The 18,573-nt window shown below is 44.0% G+C and overlaps 2 protein-coding genes across 2 annotated transcripts; one reads left to right on the plus strand and one right to left on the minus strand.

The window, feature by feature from the left end:
- Positions 1-1,263: 1,263 nt before the first annotated feature.
- On the plus strand, positions 1,264-8,528 carry cilp (cartilage intermediate layer protein, nucleotide pyrophosphohydrolase). The gene is made up of 9 exons (XM_079736987.1): positions 1,264-1,349; positions 3,080-3,229; positions 3,764-3,790; positions 3,936-4,205; positions 4,382-4,561; positions 4,653-4,958; positions 5,313-5,421; positions 5,656-5,804; positions 6,137-8,528. The coding sequence occupies exons 2-9, from the start codon at positions 3,175-3,177 to the stop codon at positions 8,515-8,517; spliced, it is 3,477 nt and encodes a 1,158-aa protein (XP_079593113.1). The 5' UTR covers positions 1,264-1,349; positions 3,080-3,174; the 3' UTR covers positions 8,518-8,528.
- A 155-nt stretch (positions 8,529-8,683) lies between these two features.
- On the minus strand, positions 8,684-16,304 carry LOC307076110 (eukaryotic translation initiation factor 3 subunit J-A-like). Its single transcript, XM_079736988.1, has 8 exons — positions 16,280-16,304; positions 16,025-16,113; positions 14,785-14,839; positions 14,559-14,653; positions 14,145-14,241; positions 11,275-11,445; positions 11,081-11,154; positions 8,684-10,325 (listed from the first exon to the last, which is right to left on the minus strand). Exons 1-8 carry the CDS (start codon positions 16,290-16,292, stop codon positions 10,197-10,199), a joined length of 723 nt encoding a protein of 240 aa, XP_079593114.1. The 5' UTR covers positions 16,293-16,304; the 3' UTR covers positions 8,684-10,196.
- Positions 16,305-18,573: the final 2,269 nt, after the last annotated feature.

Here is an 18,573-nt window from a genome sequence, read left to right on the forward strand (position 1 = left end):
GAAATGGCCTGCAAATTGCTGAACTACATCCTGATGTCCCCTTTACTGAACACTTCCCGCCAAGTCTACTACCGGCTGCCGAGGAAACAGTAATCGGTGGAAAATGAACATGATGTAATATTAGGATTGGTGGAAAAGGTTCTGTAAATTCGCACTGTAGAAAAACTTCTCTAGATATCATTGAACAGCATTTTATAGCATTGATCTATATATTATATTGCAAGAGTCCAACATGCAATAACAACCAATAATTAAACTTCACTCCCTACATTTAGTGAAACTGTTCAGAAAAATGTTTTTCCTCGCAGATTAGTAGCACTGCTTAACAAGAAGCTTTAATTATTTACTAAAAAAATAAAGTCATAAATTGAGCATGTTAACAGCACATAATTAACTAACTTATTTTTTTAACCATATGACATTTCATTTATAACATTTGCATATAATATTTATTTATCACAGTTGGAATACAATTATCGATTAAAATATGGACTAAGTTTGAGAATAAGTATGATTTCAATAAAACACCTATTAATCCTCCTATCCATCACTAGAAGCTGTGTACCTTCCCAATGTTCCTTCCTTTACGGTTAGGTTGACCATGCCCCAGCCTCCTGAGTTGACCCTTTAGAAGGTTCTGATTGCCTTCAACAACAGGTGATTGTATTTGATACCTTAACCTTTCAAGTGTTACCTCACAAGCAACAGATTTAAGCACATGTTTGAGGTGGAACAAAAGCCTGTAGGACACATGAAATTAGCTATGATTCTGTTTTCCTATACTGTATTCATTCTCAAAGAACCCATATTGCTGTTTAATTGATGACCCCCAAGATCGTATTGCAATTGACATACTGTTTTGTAATTGTTGCCTGATGTATTATCTCAATAAATTATTTTTTTAACATACATTTCAACTCCTAAGGGTAACATTGAAAAGCTCAACACACTATTACAATTTATCTCTACATATTGAATTGCAACCCCATGTATTATGGATGGATCATTTCTGCCAATACACAGGCCTAGATACAATTCCTATGGTTAAAATGTACAAGATCAAAGTGGCTGCTTTAGAAACTTGTGATCTGTGTTATTTTCTCAGTTGGGGCGGGTGGGGTGAGATAGGGGGTGAGAGGGAACAGAGATGGTGGTGGGTTGATACCAAACATTCAGTGGTTGGAGGAATGAGTAGGGGGGTAAGTATAAGAGTGCGTAGGGGGCTTTTAGACTTTAGTATAGGAAGGAGGAGAGGGTGGGGTCTGTCACGCAAGAATTGAGAAAAGAGCGAGAGAGAGGGAAAGGGTTCTCAGGATCCCAAACCGCACAACTCCTCACTGCAGAAAGAGGTAAGAGAGATCAAATCCTGACATTATTTCTGTCCATATGTATCCTACTCATAGTGATTGAGAAGTGCGTCGTTGTCGTTAACATTTTTTTATTGAGTTGTAAAACCAGGCGTCTGTTTCCAATGTCACAGGAAATGTTTTTTGGGACAAGATGTTTTGAGTGATAGACTTCATCCCACATGATCTTGTTCTCATCACATCCAAGGACTCCCAACAATTGAAAGAATTCATACCGTTTTCGTGTTTTAATGAGGCACCCAGATTTTCTTCATTTTTATTTTTTTAAGATACTTAAAAAAGGGGATGGGTGCTTTTTGAAACACAAATCCAAACTCAACATGTACAATGTGTGATATAGATCGCTTGAATCTGGTATCCTATGGAGCTGTGATTGGTCACACTGGAGCTCTACTTTGCTTGTGTTGACATTAGACAACCTGGTGTTTCTTGTCTTGGGGATGCAGAAAGACTTTAGTGCTCCCCTGGCGCTGGCTTGATTGCTTATCCAGATGTGTAACTTGAGCAGAGTTCTGTGCGTGTCCATAACGGTTAGCAGCTCAACGTGGTTCTGCTGCTCTATCGAACTTATATGGAGAGGATGTGAGAGATTATCACTCAAATTCCTCTAAATTCAGCCAGTAAGACGATTGTGCTCAAAAACGTCTTGTTATCGTTAGTCAGCCTGGTACAGAAAACTGTAGGAGTAACTCTATGCTACCCTTGTAGATTTTAGGTACAATTATGTGGTATTACAGTTCATGAGCCTTTTAGAATTGTACTTTTATCAGAATGATCTCCAACAAAATAATGGGTCTTTTGTCAAAATGACCCAAAACAACCCAAATTACCGTTGGCTGGTCTTTTGCCGCCTATCAACTGGCCAAAGCAAACGCAAGATGTCACGTGTGTCACGGTTGTCTACAAAAACAAAATGGAAGACATTTGTTTTATTCTCAGTTGAAAATGCAAAATTTGAGTTTCTGCATTCAAATGTGCTTTCCTAACATTTCTAGCAATAAATGCAAATTAGAATTTCGTTATCTTCACTCAGTGAGTGTATATGAAGTTTGGTTTGTTAGTTATTGCAACGTTTTCTATCGTTGCCTTGGTCATTTATATGGAATCTAATAATCCTGAAACCACGCAGCACGCATGTTTGAATGAATGTCTCGGCGTTGTGTAATCATCTGAGCTTTCCATTGTGTCTCTCAAAAACTCAAGTCCGTCGAGTGACCTTCCCGGGGTCACTCGAAAAATCGACATGTAATGGATTTCTTTAGGTGAATGCAAAGCATACATAAAAATCTGTTGTGCCCCACAAAAACACGTTGTCGCAATATGTACAACAGTAGAATAAATATCTTTACGTTACATGAAATAACACTTGACACATGACACAACAGCTCAGAAGACTACCCAACGAAAAGACATTGATTCAAACAACGCTCAAGCGGCTTGGTTTCAGGGCTAGCAATGCCATATGCGATAGAATGGCAGCGATAGAAAACGTTGCATTGACTAGCAAACTAAACATCATATACATTCACTGACTGAAGATACTGAAAATAAAATGCACATTCATTGCTAGAAATGTTATCAAAACGCTAATGATTAATGCCTTTTATATATATTTTTAATGCCTATTATAGTATCGTATCTTAGAATTGCTGCAGTGCATCTTGGCAGTTTATTGTCGGAATGTGATTTCTGCTTTCCTCTTTCATCAACAGAGTGGCGGACAACACTATCTTTAGAGTCCCTGCTGTGACACGGTTCTACCCAGAGGTGAAAGGTCAGAGGTCGCTCCGAGCTACAAAGTGTCAGAATGTCCGTGTTGCCCCTCCTTCTTGTCCTTGGCGCCATGGCGACCACGTCTCGAGGTTTGGCTCTCGAGTTTTGCATGCATTTTGCACAAACACACAGTACACATGCAAATACTAACACAAAACAGCCATACAAAATATACACTTTGGCACACACACCTTATAAGACACACAACTAAGCAGCCCACAAACACACACAGACACACACAATCCTACAGAAAACGCACACACACAAACACAGATGTAAAATGTACAACAAAGATTGCAGAGTAATCCAGAGGGAAAAGACACAATGCTCTGGTATTTTTCAATAATAACATGTTGGGAAAGAAAATATTGCTGACATGCCAAGCTGTGTTTGAGTCCTCATTTAGGTGATTACCTTGACTGTCTTCAATACAATACAGTTCAAAAATGTCTATTAGTCTTTCCTCCACTTTCCCAGGACAAATTCAACCACTGGTGGTTTAATTTATTGTTATTGTTGGTTCATAGAACCAACAATAAGAGTATATCCGTTAACCACAAAAATGATATAGGGGAGTACTGTTAATGATACCGATCTTGTGTGTCTGTGTGTATCATGTTTAGGATCACGGAGGACTGACAATTCAGACGGTATGATTGCATTTCTTATCTACAATAAAAACAGAAAAAGTGCATGTAGAATCAGATTGTTGTGCAGTCCAGTTCCAAACAGCCGCGTGTCGACCGAGCAGCTGCTAAGCCAATCTCACGGCTTGCCTCATCCTCGTACCTTCAGCCAAGCATGAGTGGACCACCTGGTTCAACGTGGACCATCCCGGGGGCCGTGGGGACTACGAGCAGCTGGAAGCAATCCGCTTCTACTACCGCTCCAGGGTGTGTCCTGTCCCACGGGCCCTGGAGGCCAGGACCACGGACTGGGTCCCGGCCCGCGAGACGGGGGAGACGGTGCACGCTGACCCCACTGTGGGTTTCTGGTGCCTCAATGAAGAGCAGGGTCCGGGGAGAAACTGCTCCAACTACTCTGTCCGCTTCCTCTGCCCGAAAGGTAGGTGTGATCAGTGGAATAGGCGGCTTCGAATTAGTTCATTTAGGGCAGGATATTGTAGCGGCTGGGGGGTTCCACTCCCAGAAAAACACATAGTAGTCGTAATACAATTATTGTAATGTAATGCAAAGCTGCTATTCCAAACATGTATATTACCCATGCTTGTATCTATCTAGATTATAGTGAAATCCTGCAGGGAGTCTGGGGTCCCTGGTCTGTCTGGAACGCGTGCCCGGCCATGTGCGGCAGGGTTGGGGTACAGGTGCGCTCTCGGAGCTGCCAGTCCCAGACTCTGTCCTGCAGCGGACCCAAAGTGGAGGGAAGGTCATGCGACGGCCCTGAATGCCCCAGGGCGGGTAAGCGGTGTTTCGTACAGGTATCCTCGTACATTGTGTTGTTGGCTGTTCATTTATACCCACATTGACTTTATCATATACTACTCTGTAGACTGCCATCTGCATTGCATGATGGGAAAGGTGAACGCTGAGTGCGAGGCGTGCACGTGTGAGGGGCACGTCCTGCTGGGCTCAGTCCGCGGGGCGGGAGGACTGGTCGCGGAAGGCGCCACCATCGTGCGCTTGGGAAAACTCCTAGTGCTCACCGACCACAACGGACACTTCCGGATCCCCGGTGTCTGTCCCGATGGAAACACCACGCTGACGGTCAGCGCACAGAACCACTCCCCGCTGGACGTGTTGGTACCGCTCAGCAGTGAGCCCACCTCAGTGCTCAGCATCCGGCTGGAGAGGACAGGTAACTGGAGGGGGCGCTTTGAGTCTCATCACAGCATCCACAAATTACAAATCTGGTCATTTTTTGGGGCAAGCCCATGCAATTTTTTCATTCATTTTTTTATTTTATGTAACAAACAGATCCATGTACTAATTGCTGTAATATTATTTTATACCGGACCTTACCCCTAGACTACACTGATTCCGGTTTATTAAAAATAGAAAAGCTAGTCAATCAATATACTTTATCCGAATTGTTTGAGGCCTTCATCACGGCTAGCAAAATCCTTTTCCCAATCAATCACTTGCTCTTACATCCACAATGATGAGGAATATATATTTTTTTCATTTGGCCACTGTTCCTCTGGTTTCTCAGAGAAGCTTCATGTGTTGACGAACCCTGAGAGCAAAGCCAGGCGAGAGGGTCACTCTGCTGTATTTTGCTGCCAAGTGTCCGGAACGCCAAAGCCAGAGCAGTTCCAGTGGTAAGAAATGCCCAAAATACACTAACTCCACTTAAAACAGTGGTTGTTTATAACTTGTTTATAACTGACTACATATGAGAAACATACTTTGGTTAAAATCTTAAGAGTATTACTTTCTACACATTTCTTGTGTATTTAGTTATTTAAGCTGTTTTTGTCTAATCATTTGGTATAGACTAAGTTGAGTTGAATGTGGGTTGCAAATTTTTACTTCCCTTCCTTGGGATCCACCAGGTTCCACAACAATACTCTCCTTGAGCGACGGTCTGACAGCACATTGGTCCTGAAAGACCTGCGTCCTCAACAGTCTGGAGAATACTACTGCAGAGCCAGTAGCCCAGCCGGCGCCATAAAGACCAAACCAGCCCTTCTCACTGTACTAGGTACAGGACAACCCAACTCAGATTACTCTGAGGAGGCCAGCATATCCATCCACACTGTGGAACCAAAAACTCTATCCAAAAAATGATAATCATGGAATAGCGGGAATGCTGTAAATGACACATGAATGTTATACATTTCATCCACAGTTCCCAAAGCAATAGGCCAATGCTTAGAGTTGAAAGGCAAAGCAAAGGGTTGATGGAAAACACCTAGAGACCCTAAAGGATACAAACAAAAAAAGGATTGTAACTGAGATGTGTGCTGAGACATTGTCCTCATTTGCAAGAATCTCATCCTCATTCCTCTTTTTTAATCTGCCTCTGTCCTGCAGCTAAAGATCAGCCGTCCTGTAATCCCACACCTGAGACGCACCTCATTCGCCTGCCCCACGACTGCCCCCAGAACACCAGCGATTCCCTCTACTACGACGTGGGCAAATGTCCCACCACCACCTGTGCCGGTCAGCTGGACAACGCCAGCCGCTGCAAAGACAACGTTGCATTCTGCTGTGGCGTGGCGAAGATGGCCAAGCGAGATATATCGTGCCAGGGCTACCAACTCCCCACAATGGTGGTGACGGCGTGCGGCTGCCAGAAGTGCGTGGAGACCAAGGCTGTCGTTCACGGGCGAGCCGTCGCGGCGGATACAGGGGAACCGATGAGGTTTGGCCACATCTTCATGAACGGAGAGCGAGTTAGTCGCACGGGGTACAAAGGCACCTTCTCCGTCCAGGTGCCACTCGATACAGCCAGGCTGGTCCTGACCTTTGTGGACAACATGCAGAAGTTTGTCAACACAACGAAGGTGCTGCCGTTTAACAGCAGGGGGGGTGCCATCTACCATGAAATCAAACTGCTCAGGAAGAAGGAGCCTGTCATCATCAGCTCCACAGAGACCAACACTCTAGAGCTTGGAGAGGCAGAGGGCCAGGATCCGATGGTCCAGCTTGAGATCCCTCCTCACTCATTCTACAAGCAGAATGGAGAGGTGTTTGTCGGAAACGTCAAGGCTAGTGTAACCTTTCTCGACCCTAGAGATGTTTCCACAGCGGCAGCAGCGCAGAGCGACCTCAACTTTGTGGGAGAAGCTGGCGACACCCTTCCACTAAGAACGTACGGAATGTTCTCCGTTGACTTCAGTGCCGAGCAGGGAGGGGTGCCTCTGAACGCAGGTGAGGTCAAGGTGTTCCTGGACTCCACTCAGGTGAAGATGCCAGAGCATCTAAACACCATGAAGCTCTGGTCGCTGAATCCTGAGACAGCTTTGTGGGAGGAGGAAGGTGATCTGCAGATGGAGAAGAAAAGAAGAGGGAAGAGAGAGGAGAGAACCTTCTTGATTGGCAACATGGAGATCAGGGAAAGACGTCTGTTCAACCTGGATGTGCCCGAGAACCGCAGGTGCTACGTTAAGGTCAGGAGCTTCCGCAGCGAGCGCTTTATGCCCAGTGAACAGGTGGAGGGGGTCGTTATTAGTCTGATCAACATGGAGCCCACCCCTGGATTCTCCACCAACCCCCGCGCCTGGGGCCGGTTCGACAGCGCCATCACGAGTTCCAACGGTGCGTGCCTTCCAGCTTTCTGTGACGATCAGAGGGCTGACGCATATTCTGCCTACGTCATGGCCAACCTGGGAGGGGAGGAGCTGGAGGCTGTGACCTCCTCACCAAAATTAAATCCCAACCTCATCGGTGTCCCCCAACCCTTCCTGGGAAAGCTAAACTACCGGCGAACCGACCATGAGGACACCAGGTTGAAGAAGACAGCATTCAGCATTAATGTAGCAAAACCAAACTCCAACACCCCAGAGGAGTCCAACGGACCAATCTACCCGTTTGAGCGTTTGAAGGATTGTGAGGAAGCACCCTTCAGCGCACCCCACTTCCGTTTCTCCAGAGTGGAAGGGGATCGCTACGATTACAACACAGTGCCCTTCAACGAGGACGACCCAATGAGTTGGACGGAGGATTACCTCAGTTGGTGGCCCAAGCCCATGGAGTACCGGGCCTGCTACATCAAGGTTAAACTCAGCAGTCCCCACGAGCTCAATGTACGCTCGCGCAACATGGGCGGCACCCATCCCAGGACAGGGGGCCAGCTGTACGGTCTCAGAGACACCCGCAGCATCCGTGACATGGACCTGAATAATGTGTCTGCAGTGTGTCTGGAGTTCAAATGCAGCGGCATGCTGTACGATCAGGAGCGCGTGGACCGCACACTGGTCAGGGTGATTCCCCAGGGCAGCTGTAAACGAGAGAACGTCAACACCATTCTCCAGGAGTACCTGGTGAACCATCTGCCCTTGGCAGTCAACAATGACACTAATGAGTTCACAATGCTGGCCCCCCTGGATCCTCTCGGCCACAACTACGGCATTTACACTGTGACGGACCAAGACCCACGCACCGCCAAAGAGATCGCCCTTGGCCGCTGTTTCGACGGGACCTCCGATGGCACGTCCCGCGTCATGAAGAGCAATGAGGGGGTAGCACTCACGTTCACCTGCGGAGACCACGATGCGACACAACAGAGCGTGTTCCAGAACTCCCAGAATTCATCTGGGCAATCCGGGGCAAGCGCGGGTGGGCGAGGAGACAGCCGGCCTAGTCGCCGCCGGCAGAGAGAGGGCACCAATGCACCGCGTGGCAACCGAAAACGCAACACCAGGGATCCAGCCGGAAGACGCACACAATCTAGACGAGATACCATGCCATAGGTCTCTTATCAGCAGTCATTAGTGATCAGTGGTGATTGCGAAGCATTTTTTTTTATATTATTTCAAATCTCTTTTATTAATGTAATCTTTTTTTTAAATTCAAACATGTTTCAGGTATTTTTTTGGGCGGGGGAATGGGTAAAGAAAAGATTTCCAGATAAAGCTAAACCTTTGACCATGTTAAATATTTACTTGAAATTGTAAATACAATATTTATTGTACTTTCCATGTTTTTAACAAGTCAGTTGGATACAATTTGAATAAATTGGTAATGACCAGGGTTTCTTCTCTCAACTCGTATTAAACAGCTACATAACGAATGTCAGGATGACTACAACATATATTGTTCAAGAAACATGCATGATTTGTTTCATTTGACGACTGAAAACAAGAATATATATAGTGATGAATAATACACAGAAATGTTGATAAGCTTTTTATGATTCACTTTTGTCATTATTTTTTGTTCACATGGTAATGCAAATGAATTGCCCATTTTTCGGCACAAAATACTTGAAGGGTCCTGATCCAAAAGTACTTCCACAGGTTAGGGTCACAGCATTAACAGAGTCGGAAAACCGTCATCTAGATCCACTACTAGACAGTTCTCTCAAAACAGAAACTGCAAAACCGAGGTTTGTTTTCTACCAGTGATTTATTAAATTAAATGCATATAAAAGATTGCAGATGCTGCGATGATGGGACTTGTCGTGGATACTGGTCAGTCAGTAGAAAGTCGAGCCCCTGGGACCAGGTTGTAGTGAGAAGTAAGCAAGGCCTCGCTCCTCAACACACTTGATACAAGCCTGCAGAAGCAATGATCAGGAGACCAGCAGAGGGCAAGTCAGACCACTTGATGTATCCAAACTCTGCATTAGTAGAAATCAAATTAGTAAGTCATACCTTTGTCATGCACAAAAATAATACCTATATGCACTTTTTTTCGCTATTCAAATCATAAAGGAAAATTCCAGAGAATGGCGGAGAGGATGTTTATTACCCTAGGCCATCCATATTTGCTTCAAATACAATGGGTGTTATGACTGCTCACATGTAGCTCTCCAGTCTGAATGCATGAACATAGCAACTCCTTGAGGACTACGATTAATCATTACCAAATAACACCTGTATTTGGCAACCAGAGTCATAGATACTATAGTTTCCTGTGAGGCAAATTAAGAAGAGACCTTTAGTATATACAGACATTCTGGGTAAAGACGTTTGCATATAACCACATGTGTTTCTATGTCCTTATTTAGAACTGCAATACTTTATCTGCCACTTTGAAATGAGCCACACCTCTCAAATCTTAGCAATAAACATTGAGTCTTGGATCTAACAAAGCCCAGCAGTTCAAATGTACTTTCCCTTTGCATCTGGGTCACCCGGCGGATACTAATTGACGAGCGAGAGCGTCTCTGGAGTTTTAGGCCACACGAAAGGCAGATCCATACGCCCATATCAGATACAACGGTTGTGTGCGACGGTGGACGCTCCCCGGTGAAGTCCCTCTGGTCATTGAAGCAAAATGAAGGGGCAGACTGGGGGTGGGGGCCGACGCAGGGTGGTCATCTTGTTCAGGACTTCCAGGATGGCATTGGGGCAGCATGAAAAGGTACAGCTGTGTTTGGGATGGTTGATGGGGCGGGGCGGGGAGCGGGGTCGCTGGTGCGCCAGTGTCACATGAAGTCCTCGTAGTCCTGGGCGTAACCACCGTCAAACGCTGTATAGTCCAGATCGTCGCGCATCTTGCCCTTCAGCCCGCCACCGGGCTGACCGCCCTTCTTTTTCTTCTTGGCTTTGTTTTGCTGTGAACGCAGAGTGACGTACGCCGTTTAGAATTCACCAGACACCCACAGATTCAAACTGTTCAACAGCTGAACGCCCCACCATAACAGCAGCCCCTTTCTAGAGATAAGGGGGAACTTTCAATTCAGTGGTGACATGACACGGATAACGATTGGATACTAGGTATCGATAACATAATGAAACTGGGTGTTGATGAAATAACTCAATAATCATTTTGAAACCCATATAATCCCATTTGGGCTCGACGGCGGAGGAAATAGAAATACCTTAAATGCAATAGAGAAGCGTAATACCTAACTTAAACATTTGTTTTAAACGTGGTAATTGGTGTTAGATGATCGTCAACATAGTAATCTATGCCTTTTTATCACTGTGACTGAAATAAATCCCCAATTTAGAGAAAAGGTGTTTGAATTCAAGCTAAAAAATGTTGGTTCACTGGCTCTATAAGTTGACAGGCTAACCTTATCACCCGCATAATTTCTTCTAAAGTTGAGCAGACAGAGGGCGAAGTCACGATCCGGCCTACTCTCATTGGCTACTACCAGTTGATTACTTGGATGAGCCGTAGACCACCCCTCCCAGGCTACCATATTTATCACTTTGACACAGCTTTTGTAATATGCCAAATCATCAGTCATTTACAAACCCCATATGCTCATTAAATGGTGCTGTCGACTCACAGCACCATCTGCTGGATGAAGACAAACTCCAAAAAATGGTATTTCCCCAAAATGAAAATAAAATTACTCACTTTTTCTTGTTTCTGCTTTTCACTAAGAAGGACTGTAAGGGCATTACTGATTTTCTTTAAGTCCTCTATTTCCACTGTAAGTCAGAAAGGGTTGCTTAGTACAAATCTTTCAGGGCGGAAACCACGACATTTAGTACATAAAACATACTAGAACATACAAATAAATTGATTGTAGTAAAGACTGTAAAACTTACATGAAATACAGAGTTCCCGAAACAATGAATCCAAAAAATTTGAATAATGCACAGACTTCTCAAACTGGCATATTTTTTCTTTGAGCAACTTCTCCAACTCTACAAAGTCTTCTTTAGAAGACGGGCACATGGCGTCGATACCTGCCACGTTGATTGCCGTATTGCTGATACCTGCAGAAGACATAGTACATTTTAGGATTAAAACAAAATATATATATTTTAAAAAAAAACATCTGACATGTTCTAAAAACACCTGGTGGGATTAATACTGAGAACTAGGGATGGCGAAAATGTAAAATATTCTTGACCGACCACCGAGCCTCATTAACCAGTTGAAACCGGTTAACCGATCAGATTAAAATGTGCTATGTGAACAGCCATTTCGAGCCACACCAGCCACCTGCTATTTCGTTACTCTGCTTATCTCTCTCCCGTTCTACCTCTGACTCACACACACTCTCTCCGAGTGAGAGGCAGTGGCTCTAACCGCGGCACGACCTGTGTTTGAATTGAAACACGAGGCATGCTTACTGCAAGTTGACTGTGTGTAGAGAACGGGCGTGAACTCCCTCAATGGTCTGAGGTTGCGCGGACCTGGTTGAGATCCTTCGCGGGATTCACCAGGGGCCAATCGGAAGAGGGCAGCGTTAGGAGCTCATTTGAAACATTGCCGCGGCTCATTTAAGAAAATGACAGCACCAAAGAGACGGCGCTTGTTTAGTTTGGAGGAGACGGAAAAATTGAGTGCGAGGGATAATTTTTTTCACTTCACACAAAAAGATCTTGGAATGAGATGGCTAACTGTACTCTTATAGCGTTTAGTCTACTGTCCAATAATTCAGAGATCATATTCTCCGCCGCTCGCATGCAGGATTGATTAAGACTTGAGAAATTAAACAGTGGGTTAGAGACGCGGTGTCCGTCCAACTTCCAATAAGTCACCTCATCGGATCATCTTTTTGTATGAAGTGAAACCAACTCCACATTCCACACTGACCCAAATCATTTTTTTAACCGACAAGCGACAAGATTGATCGGTTAACGTTGATACGGTCAACCATGGGTCAAACGGTCATCGGTTAACATCCCTAGTGAGAACAAAACAAAGGTTTGCAAAATAAATAGGTTTAAAAAGGTCCCATGGCATGAAAATCTCACTTTATGAGGTTTTGTCATAAAGTGAGATTTTAATACGAGTTCCCCTAGCCTGCCTATGGTCCGCCAGTGGCTAAAACTTTCGCTCGGTGTAGAAGGAGCACTAGGTATCCTGCTCGCCTTTGAAAAAATGGAAGCTGAAGCGCGCCGATTTGGAATGTGGCCCGATATGTCGTCATAAGGGGCCAAGCTACCTCCTCATTCTCTGCCTTGCCCGCCCAGAGAATATGGCCCGCCAATGAGACACGACCTTGCGAGTGCCGCGTGTGCGTGTGTGTGTGTACACACACTGTAACGCAAGTGTTGTACACTTCTTTGTTATTTGGATAACCATTCTGCTGTTGGTGTTACGGCGCATAACACGTTGGTTCTCTGACGTGTCTCGTATTTCCACAACAAGACTGTAGTGGGGGTTATCTCAGCCATCGTTGAGCCCCGCTGCCCGCCGCTGCGAAGCACCAGCGCCTGGCAGCGGGCAGCCGGGAGCAGGCAACCGGCAGCGGGCGGTTCAGTCTACTTCAGATTGATGTGGACGTGAAAGAACCAGAGACGTCGGAGAGCCCGACGCAGTCGTTTGTGCATAATTATCGTCTGGAGGCGAAAAGCTTTTGGCCGTAATAATATGTTTTATATGATATGTAGGCCTATTAGGCTATATGATATTATTTAGATATAGAGCTCCAGGACTGTAATGCAAGTGTTGTAGCCCTACACTTCTTTATTGGGATAACCGTTCTGCTGTTGGTGTTATGGCGCATAACACGTCGGACTCTCGTCTCTGGTATTTCCACAACGAGACTCGTAGTGGGGGTTATCTCAGCCATGGTTGAGAAGGAATTGGGGGAAAGGATCTTTTGCTTTGATTCCCTGAAGTACATGACCCAAAACATGGAGGAGAAAGGGATTGTTGCCCGCGGTATCTCCCGCTTGAGCCCCACTTCCCGCTGCCTGCTGCCGAGGGACCACTGCCACGGCGTGGCCCACTACAGGAGGCAGTGGTGCCTAAGGTCAACAATCGGTCAACAATCGCGGGCAACCGTCCCTTTCTCCTCCATGTCGTCGTTCAGTCTACTTCAGATTGATGTGGACGTGGAAGAACCAGAGACGTTGGAGAACCCGACGCAGTCGTTTGAGATCTATAATATCGTCTGGAGGCGCACACAGCTTTTGGCCGTGATAATTTATATAATATGATATAGATATTGAGCTCCAGGACTCCCGAATATTTATCGAACACGGCCAAAGGCTGTGTGCGCCTTGCCATTGCGATACATCCACTGTAAACAGCGCATGGTTCCGTGGCTGCAAGCTGCTCAGGGCCACACCCCCACCCTCCTCCTTGACCCGCCTCTCTCCTCCTCATTTGCATTAAAGCTACAGACACCGAAACGGCACGATCGGGGAAAGCTCAATGTGCGACTGGCTCGTAGTGGCTGTAATTCTGCACCATGGCTAAATTTCGGGAACGTTTACAAACACTGTGTGAGGGGCCCACTAATATCTATATTAAAGCATCCATAAAGTAGCATGCCAAGCGACCTTAAAAGAAATATTTATTTCAAAAGTTTAGTATGCTCATTTTAATTAATGATTTATGTAGTATTTAGGACTATGCTACTTTTTCCTTTAATGTCATTAACATTCATATACTATTTTGACAGAACGATCTTAAAATCAAACAATTTTTTCAAATAAAGGACCATGACCTTACATACCAAAAGCATCTTTAGCTAGCTCCAGGTCTGCGGCCTCTTGTAGTTTCTGAACTCTGAGCTTCTCCAGTTGCTGCTCCTCTGGCGTTAGCTCCTCTTGCTTTAAACACAGTCAAACAAACAGAAAGCTAACCCTAACTGCTGGATAGATAAAAAAGAAATACACTTTTTTCTCCATAACTTTTCATAAATTGCAAAAACAAAACTGCTTTTCAGCTGAAAGGGAAATACATTGATAGTTCAATATTTTCAATTTGTCATTTCAAAACAGAACTTTGAATGCTAAAAAGTATAGGCTCTGTACCATCTGAGACGCAGATGTCTGAAATGGGAGTTAGTATCAGTCATGAAAAAGTGGTATTGGTGTAACCCCTGAAAACAACCTTCTCTTTAGAATACTGCAGAAAAATACCCTACCTTCTGCTGGATCTCCTCCTGTTTTTTCCTTTTCTCTCGGTTTTCCTTCTCCTTTATTTTCTCGCTAAGCTTCTTCTTTTCCGACACCTTTGTCTCTGAAAATGACAATGAAACAATGGATCAGTGGATGCATGACTTTCAACTCGTAAAATTGGACGTGCATTTTAGCTATGGCAGTGGCAACCAACAGTGACAAGTTCTAAAAATAATATATTTTTATTATTACCTGCTTTCTTTATCTCCGCTTTTTTCTCTTCCTCATCATCGTCATCCCAGTTATCCTGAAAAAGAAAAGACCTCTAGATTGAGTCTTACAACTTTAGTAGTGTACCAGTAGTGTATCATGGGTAGAGTAGGCCCATCTAAACTCATGACTCATTCTACTTTAAGCCCAAGTCTCTTTAAGACCAACATACATTTTGCCTTAGTTTAATGTCATAATAACCTGATTAATTAATTTGACTTTTTTTTTGATCTGTTTAATATTCTAGTATAGTTGCATGCACTGCCTTGCTGATAGGTCAACTTTATTATTAGGTGGTGTTGGGGGGGGGGGGAGGAGAAGCAATTAGTCTCCAACATCATTGGATAATTTCAATTGGCAATAAACCTCCAATAGATACAATGCAGCCTCATCCTGTAGGAGGCTGCATACACACCATATGCCACAGAATCTAGTGGACGCTTAGGGAGCCCTCGCCAGTCCTTTCCATTAGGGAATTAAGGGAGGTCCTTGTACTGGACGGCGAGAAAAAGGAAAATGTAAGAATATTCAGGTAGTGAACAAGTGATTATGGGCGTGTGGCGGACTGTTGTTATAATGCCCTTGTGTAGGATTGACTTGGAAAGTTCCAGGCCCAGTCGAGTTGAGTCATCACCAGATCATGATTTCATCCCAAAGTGGCTAAAGTTGGTTAGCCACCTAACATTTCCAACACAGATGGCCAGCTAAACACAACACATTCAAAAGGGACCAGCATCATCAACTGTTTTTTTACAGGGACATCAGAAATAACTCATTAAGTTACTGTTGGGTGGTTTTATGGAGGCTTCCTCAAGCTATCCAACATGAAATGGCCTGGCCCAGTAGTTAATGTTGGTCCAACATCAACAGCCACCCTTTTCACGACCACAAAGCGTTTCTTTTATTAGCCGGATGAGGGCACATAACAGGGATAATAGAACCAACCAAGCGCTACGTTTCGAACTCAACATAACATATGGCAAGATAAAACCGGACATATGTTGGAGCCCCACGAGTTAGCATTAGCTTAGCATACAACCAACACAGGTCCACCTGACGGGTTAGCTTTAGCTTAGCACGGTGTGTAGTCCATCTGACAGGCGAGCATGGCGTTAAAATGCAAGAGATTACACCACCAACCACACCACCTTATCGGGGTATTAACGAACGAGTACACCGGTAATGCACCTCATATTACACACGGTGCTCTCAATGGCAATACCTTGACATCGTCGTCTTCATCTTCGCCTTCCCATTTATCCTGCACTGCCGCCTTTTTGATCGGCTCGTCCGGCTCGAAGTTGTCGGCGTCTGTTGAAAAAGACGACCGTATTTGTGTTAATATATGGGATCATCCGAGTTTGAATACATCTAACGCACACCTATCCTTAAAAACGAGGGCATACACGTCGTCGAGCGGTCTTTATTTGCCAGATAAGACGTGGATCTCTATGCTTTAAACAAGTTAGTTTCTCACCCCAGTCCGCCATGTTGGTTGTGTTTGACAGGATCCGACGCCCAGCCGGTTGGAATCAGCGGAGCGACGCCTCACTGACGGCTGTCTCCTCATGTGCCGGTGGAGCACTTGGTTGGCCCCCAGGAAAAGCGACTCCTACATTCTAGATCCCACTCATTATCTGATACATTGAAGTCAGAGGGGTACCGCACCTGTTACCCTGGACTCTGGTGAAATAAAATATAAAAATTCTGTCATTGTGTTGTTTATAGATTATTTAATCATTGGTACTACTACGACCTACTACTAGGTATCGTATGAACATTTTGGGAGAACATTGAGCGGGTGGTCAGGGGCCCGCTGATTCCATTTATGGGGAAATTACTATGTAAACACAAAAATAAGGCAAAAGGTGCCCATTCAAAATGGAATGGAATATAGTGCAGTAAGCTCTCAGGCCTTCTGTATTGCTTGCAAATATGTATTCTGCTCTAGCTCAACTTTTCCCTTTTTATACTATCCGTACTTAGTCAACCCACACATATGCAGGATCAACTCTTCTGTGTGCTTCTACTTTGGCCACTAAAAAGAGAAGCAGTAAAATAAAAAAGACACTACTACTGTTGGAGGCATTGTTGCGTCTATGAGTATCGTCATAGCGTTGTTTCAAAATAAAAGTCCTCCATTGTTTTTTCTGTTTTTATTGGATCGGACAGATGCATGTGTTCTATATTGAGGACGTGTCCTCCGAGTCCTCTCCGAAATGTACCAAGGTACCATATAGGCTGTATAAACGTAGGCCTATTTATAGTAAGCTATTCTACATTGCTGTTGTTTTGTTAAAGAAATAACATTCAGTGTATACAAACATATTTTCATTGAATTGCGTAGAAATCGTGGATAATGTTAAAGGTTATCGTGGTTTTCATTTATTTTAATAGATCCAGTCACATATAATATAATACTGATATATATAAGGATATTATTATAGACAAACCAAACAACTTTCAATAAATAGACAACATTCTGCGATAATAGAAAACTAGATTTACAACCCAAACTATCATATGGTTTTGAAAATATCATTAATTGTATTATTTCAAACCAGGTGCGTGGCTTTGCGGCCCTGAGAAGGACAAGGAACATGAACAAGACCGGCAATATCTCAGATGCTGTTGGTACATGCATTAATCGAAACACGCGTTGCTTATTATTAAGACCACCCTCTATTTTTATCTCTCTGCTGCAGTTGTTAAAAGAAAAAGAAACATAAATTAAGTCAATCGATAATATCTTAATATATTAGTAGCGCCTTTCTAAGAACCAAATGTGATGACATTATTTACAGCTAAATAATAACGTTAAGGACAAAAGACAAAATAAATAGCACACTCATGCATTAGAATACTGAAAGTGGGAAGTGCTGTTTGGGTCGGGTGTTGATAGGTAGGGTGGGACCGGTGGTAAGGTGAGAACGGTAGCCCTGGGTGCAGAGGGGCGATCAAGGTCGGGGGGGGCAGAGAAGAGCAGCCAGATCAGCAGTCCCAGCAGGAGACACAGATGAGTGGGACTGACTGTCCCCCCAAATGACCTATCCACTGTGGAAGGACACACAAACATTAACACACACATGAAGAGATAAACACACACACACACACACACACACACACACACACACATACACAGTAGATTACTGCATTGATTCCATCCAAACTAGAGCAAGACAACTAAATGTGCTAATTTGTTCAGGTACAAAGGTTATGTGTCAGTAGGCCTTCATACTGATTATGTCATTGGCCTAAATCCACAATACAGATATAAGAAGTAGTGTCATATTTTATTCATCTCAAACAGGAAATGTAGGTAATAAGCTGATATGCTGATGCTCTCATATCAAGAATATATGAACAATAATTATGTGGAAAATTGGTGTGAATATCTTTGGACAAAGGCATAAGTCAAGTGGAACATTTAAGCAGTGCTACAAATAAATGGAAAAGGTCAAGATTGGCATTTCCTTTCAATTCAGCACTGCCAGGGAAAGATTGTCACTATCGATATCCTGCTGATTATGAGATCCCATCCCTCTAACGGCCTGCATTTTGAGTGAAACACAGACAAGAGTTGCAACACTCAAGGGGCTGTGTTTGGTTGACAACTTCAAATTTCAAGTTATTTTAATGTTGTCCAATGTTACCCACTAATAATATCAACAATGTAGTGTTCGTCCTTAAAGTACACTACGACTACTGCAAATAAAATCCTGAAAGAATCAATACATATCACCTCATCCCTTAATGATTCTTCCAAACCTT

This window comes from Pollachius pollachius (genome assembly GCF_949987615.1).
Source record: "Pollachius pollachius genome assembly, chromosome: 5".
NCBI classification, from domain to species: domain Eukaryota; kingdom Metazoa; phylum Chordata; class Actinopteri; order Gadiformes; family Gadidae; genus Pollachius; species Pollachius pollachius.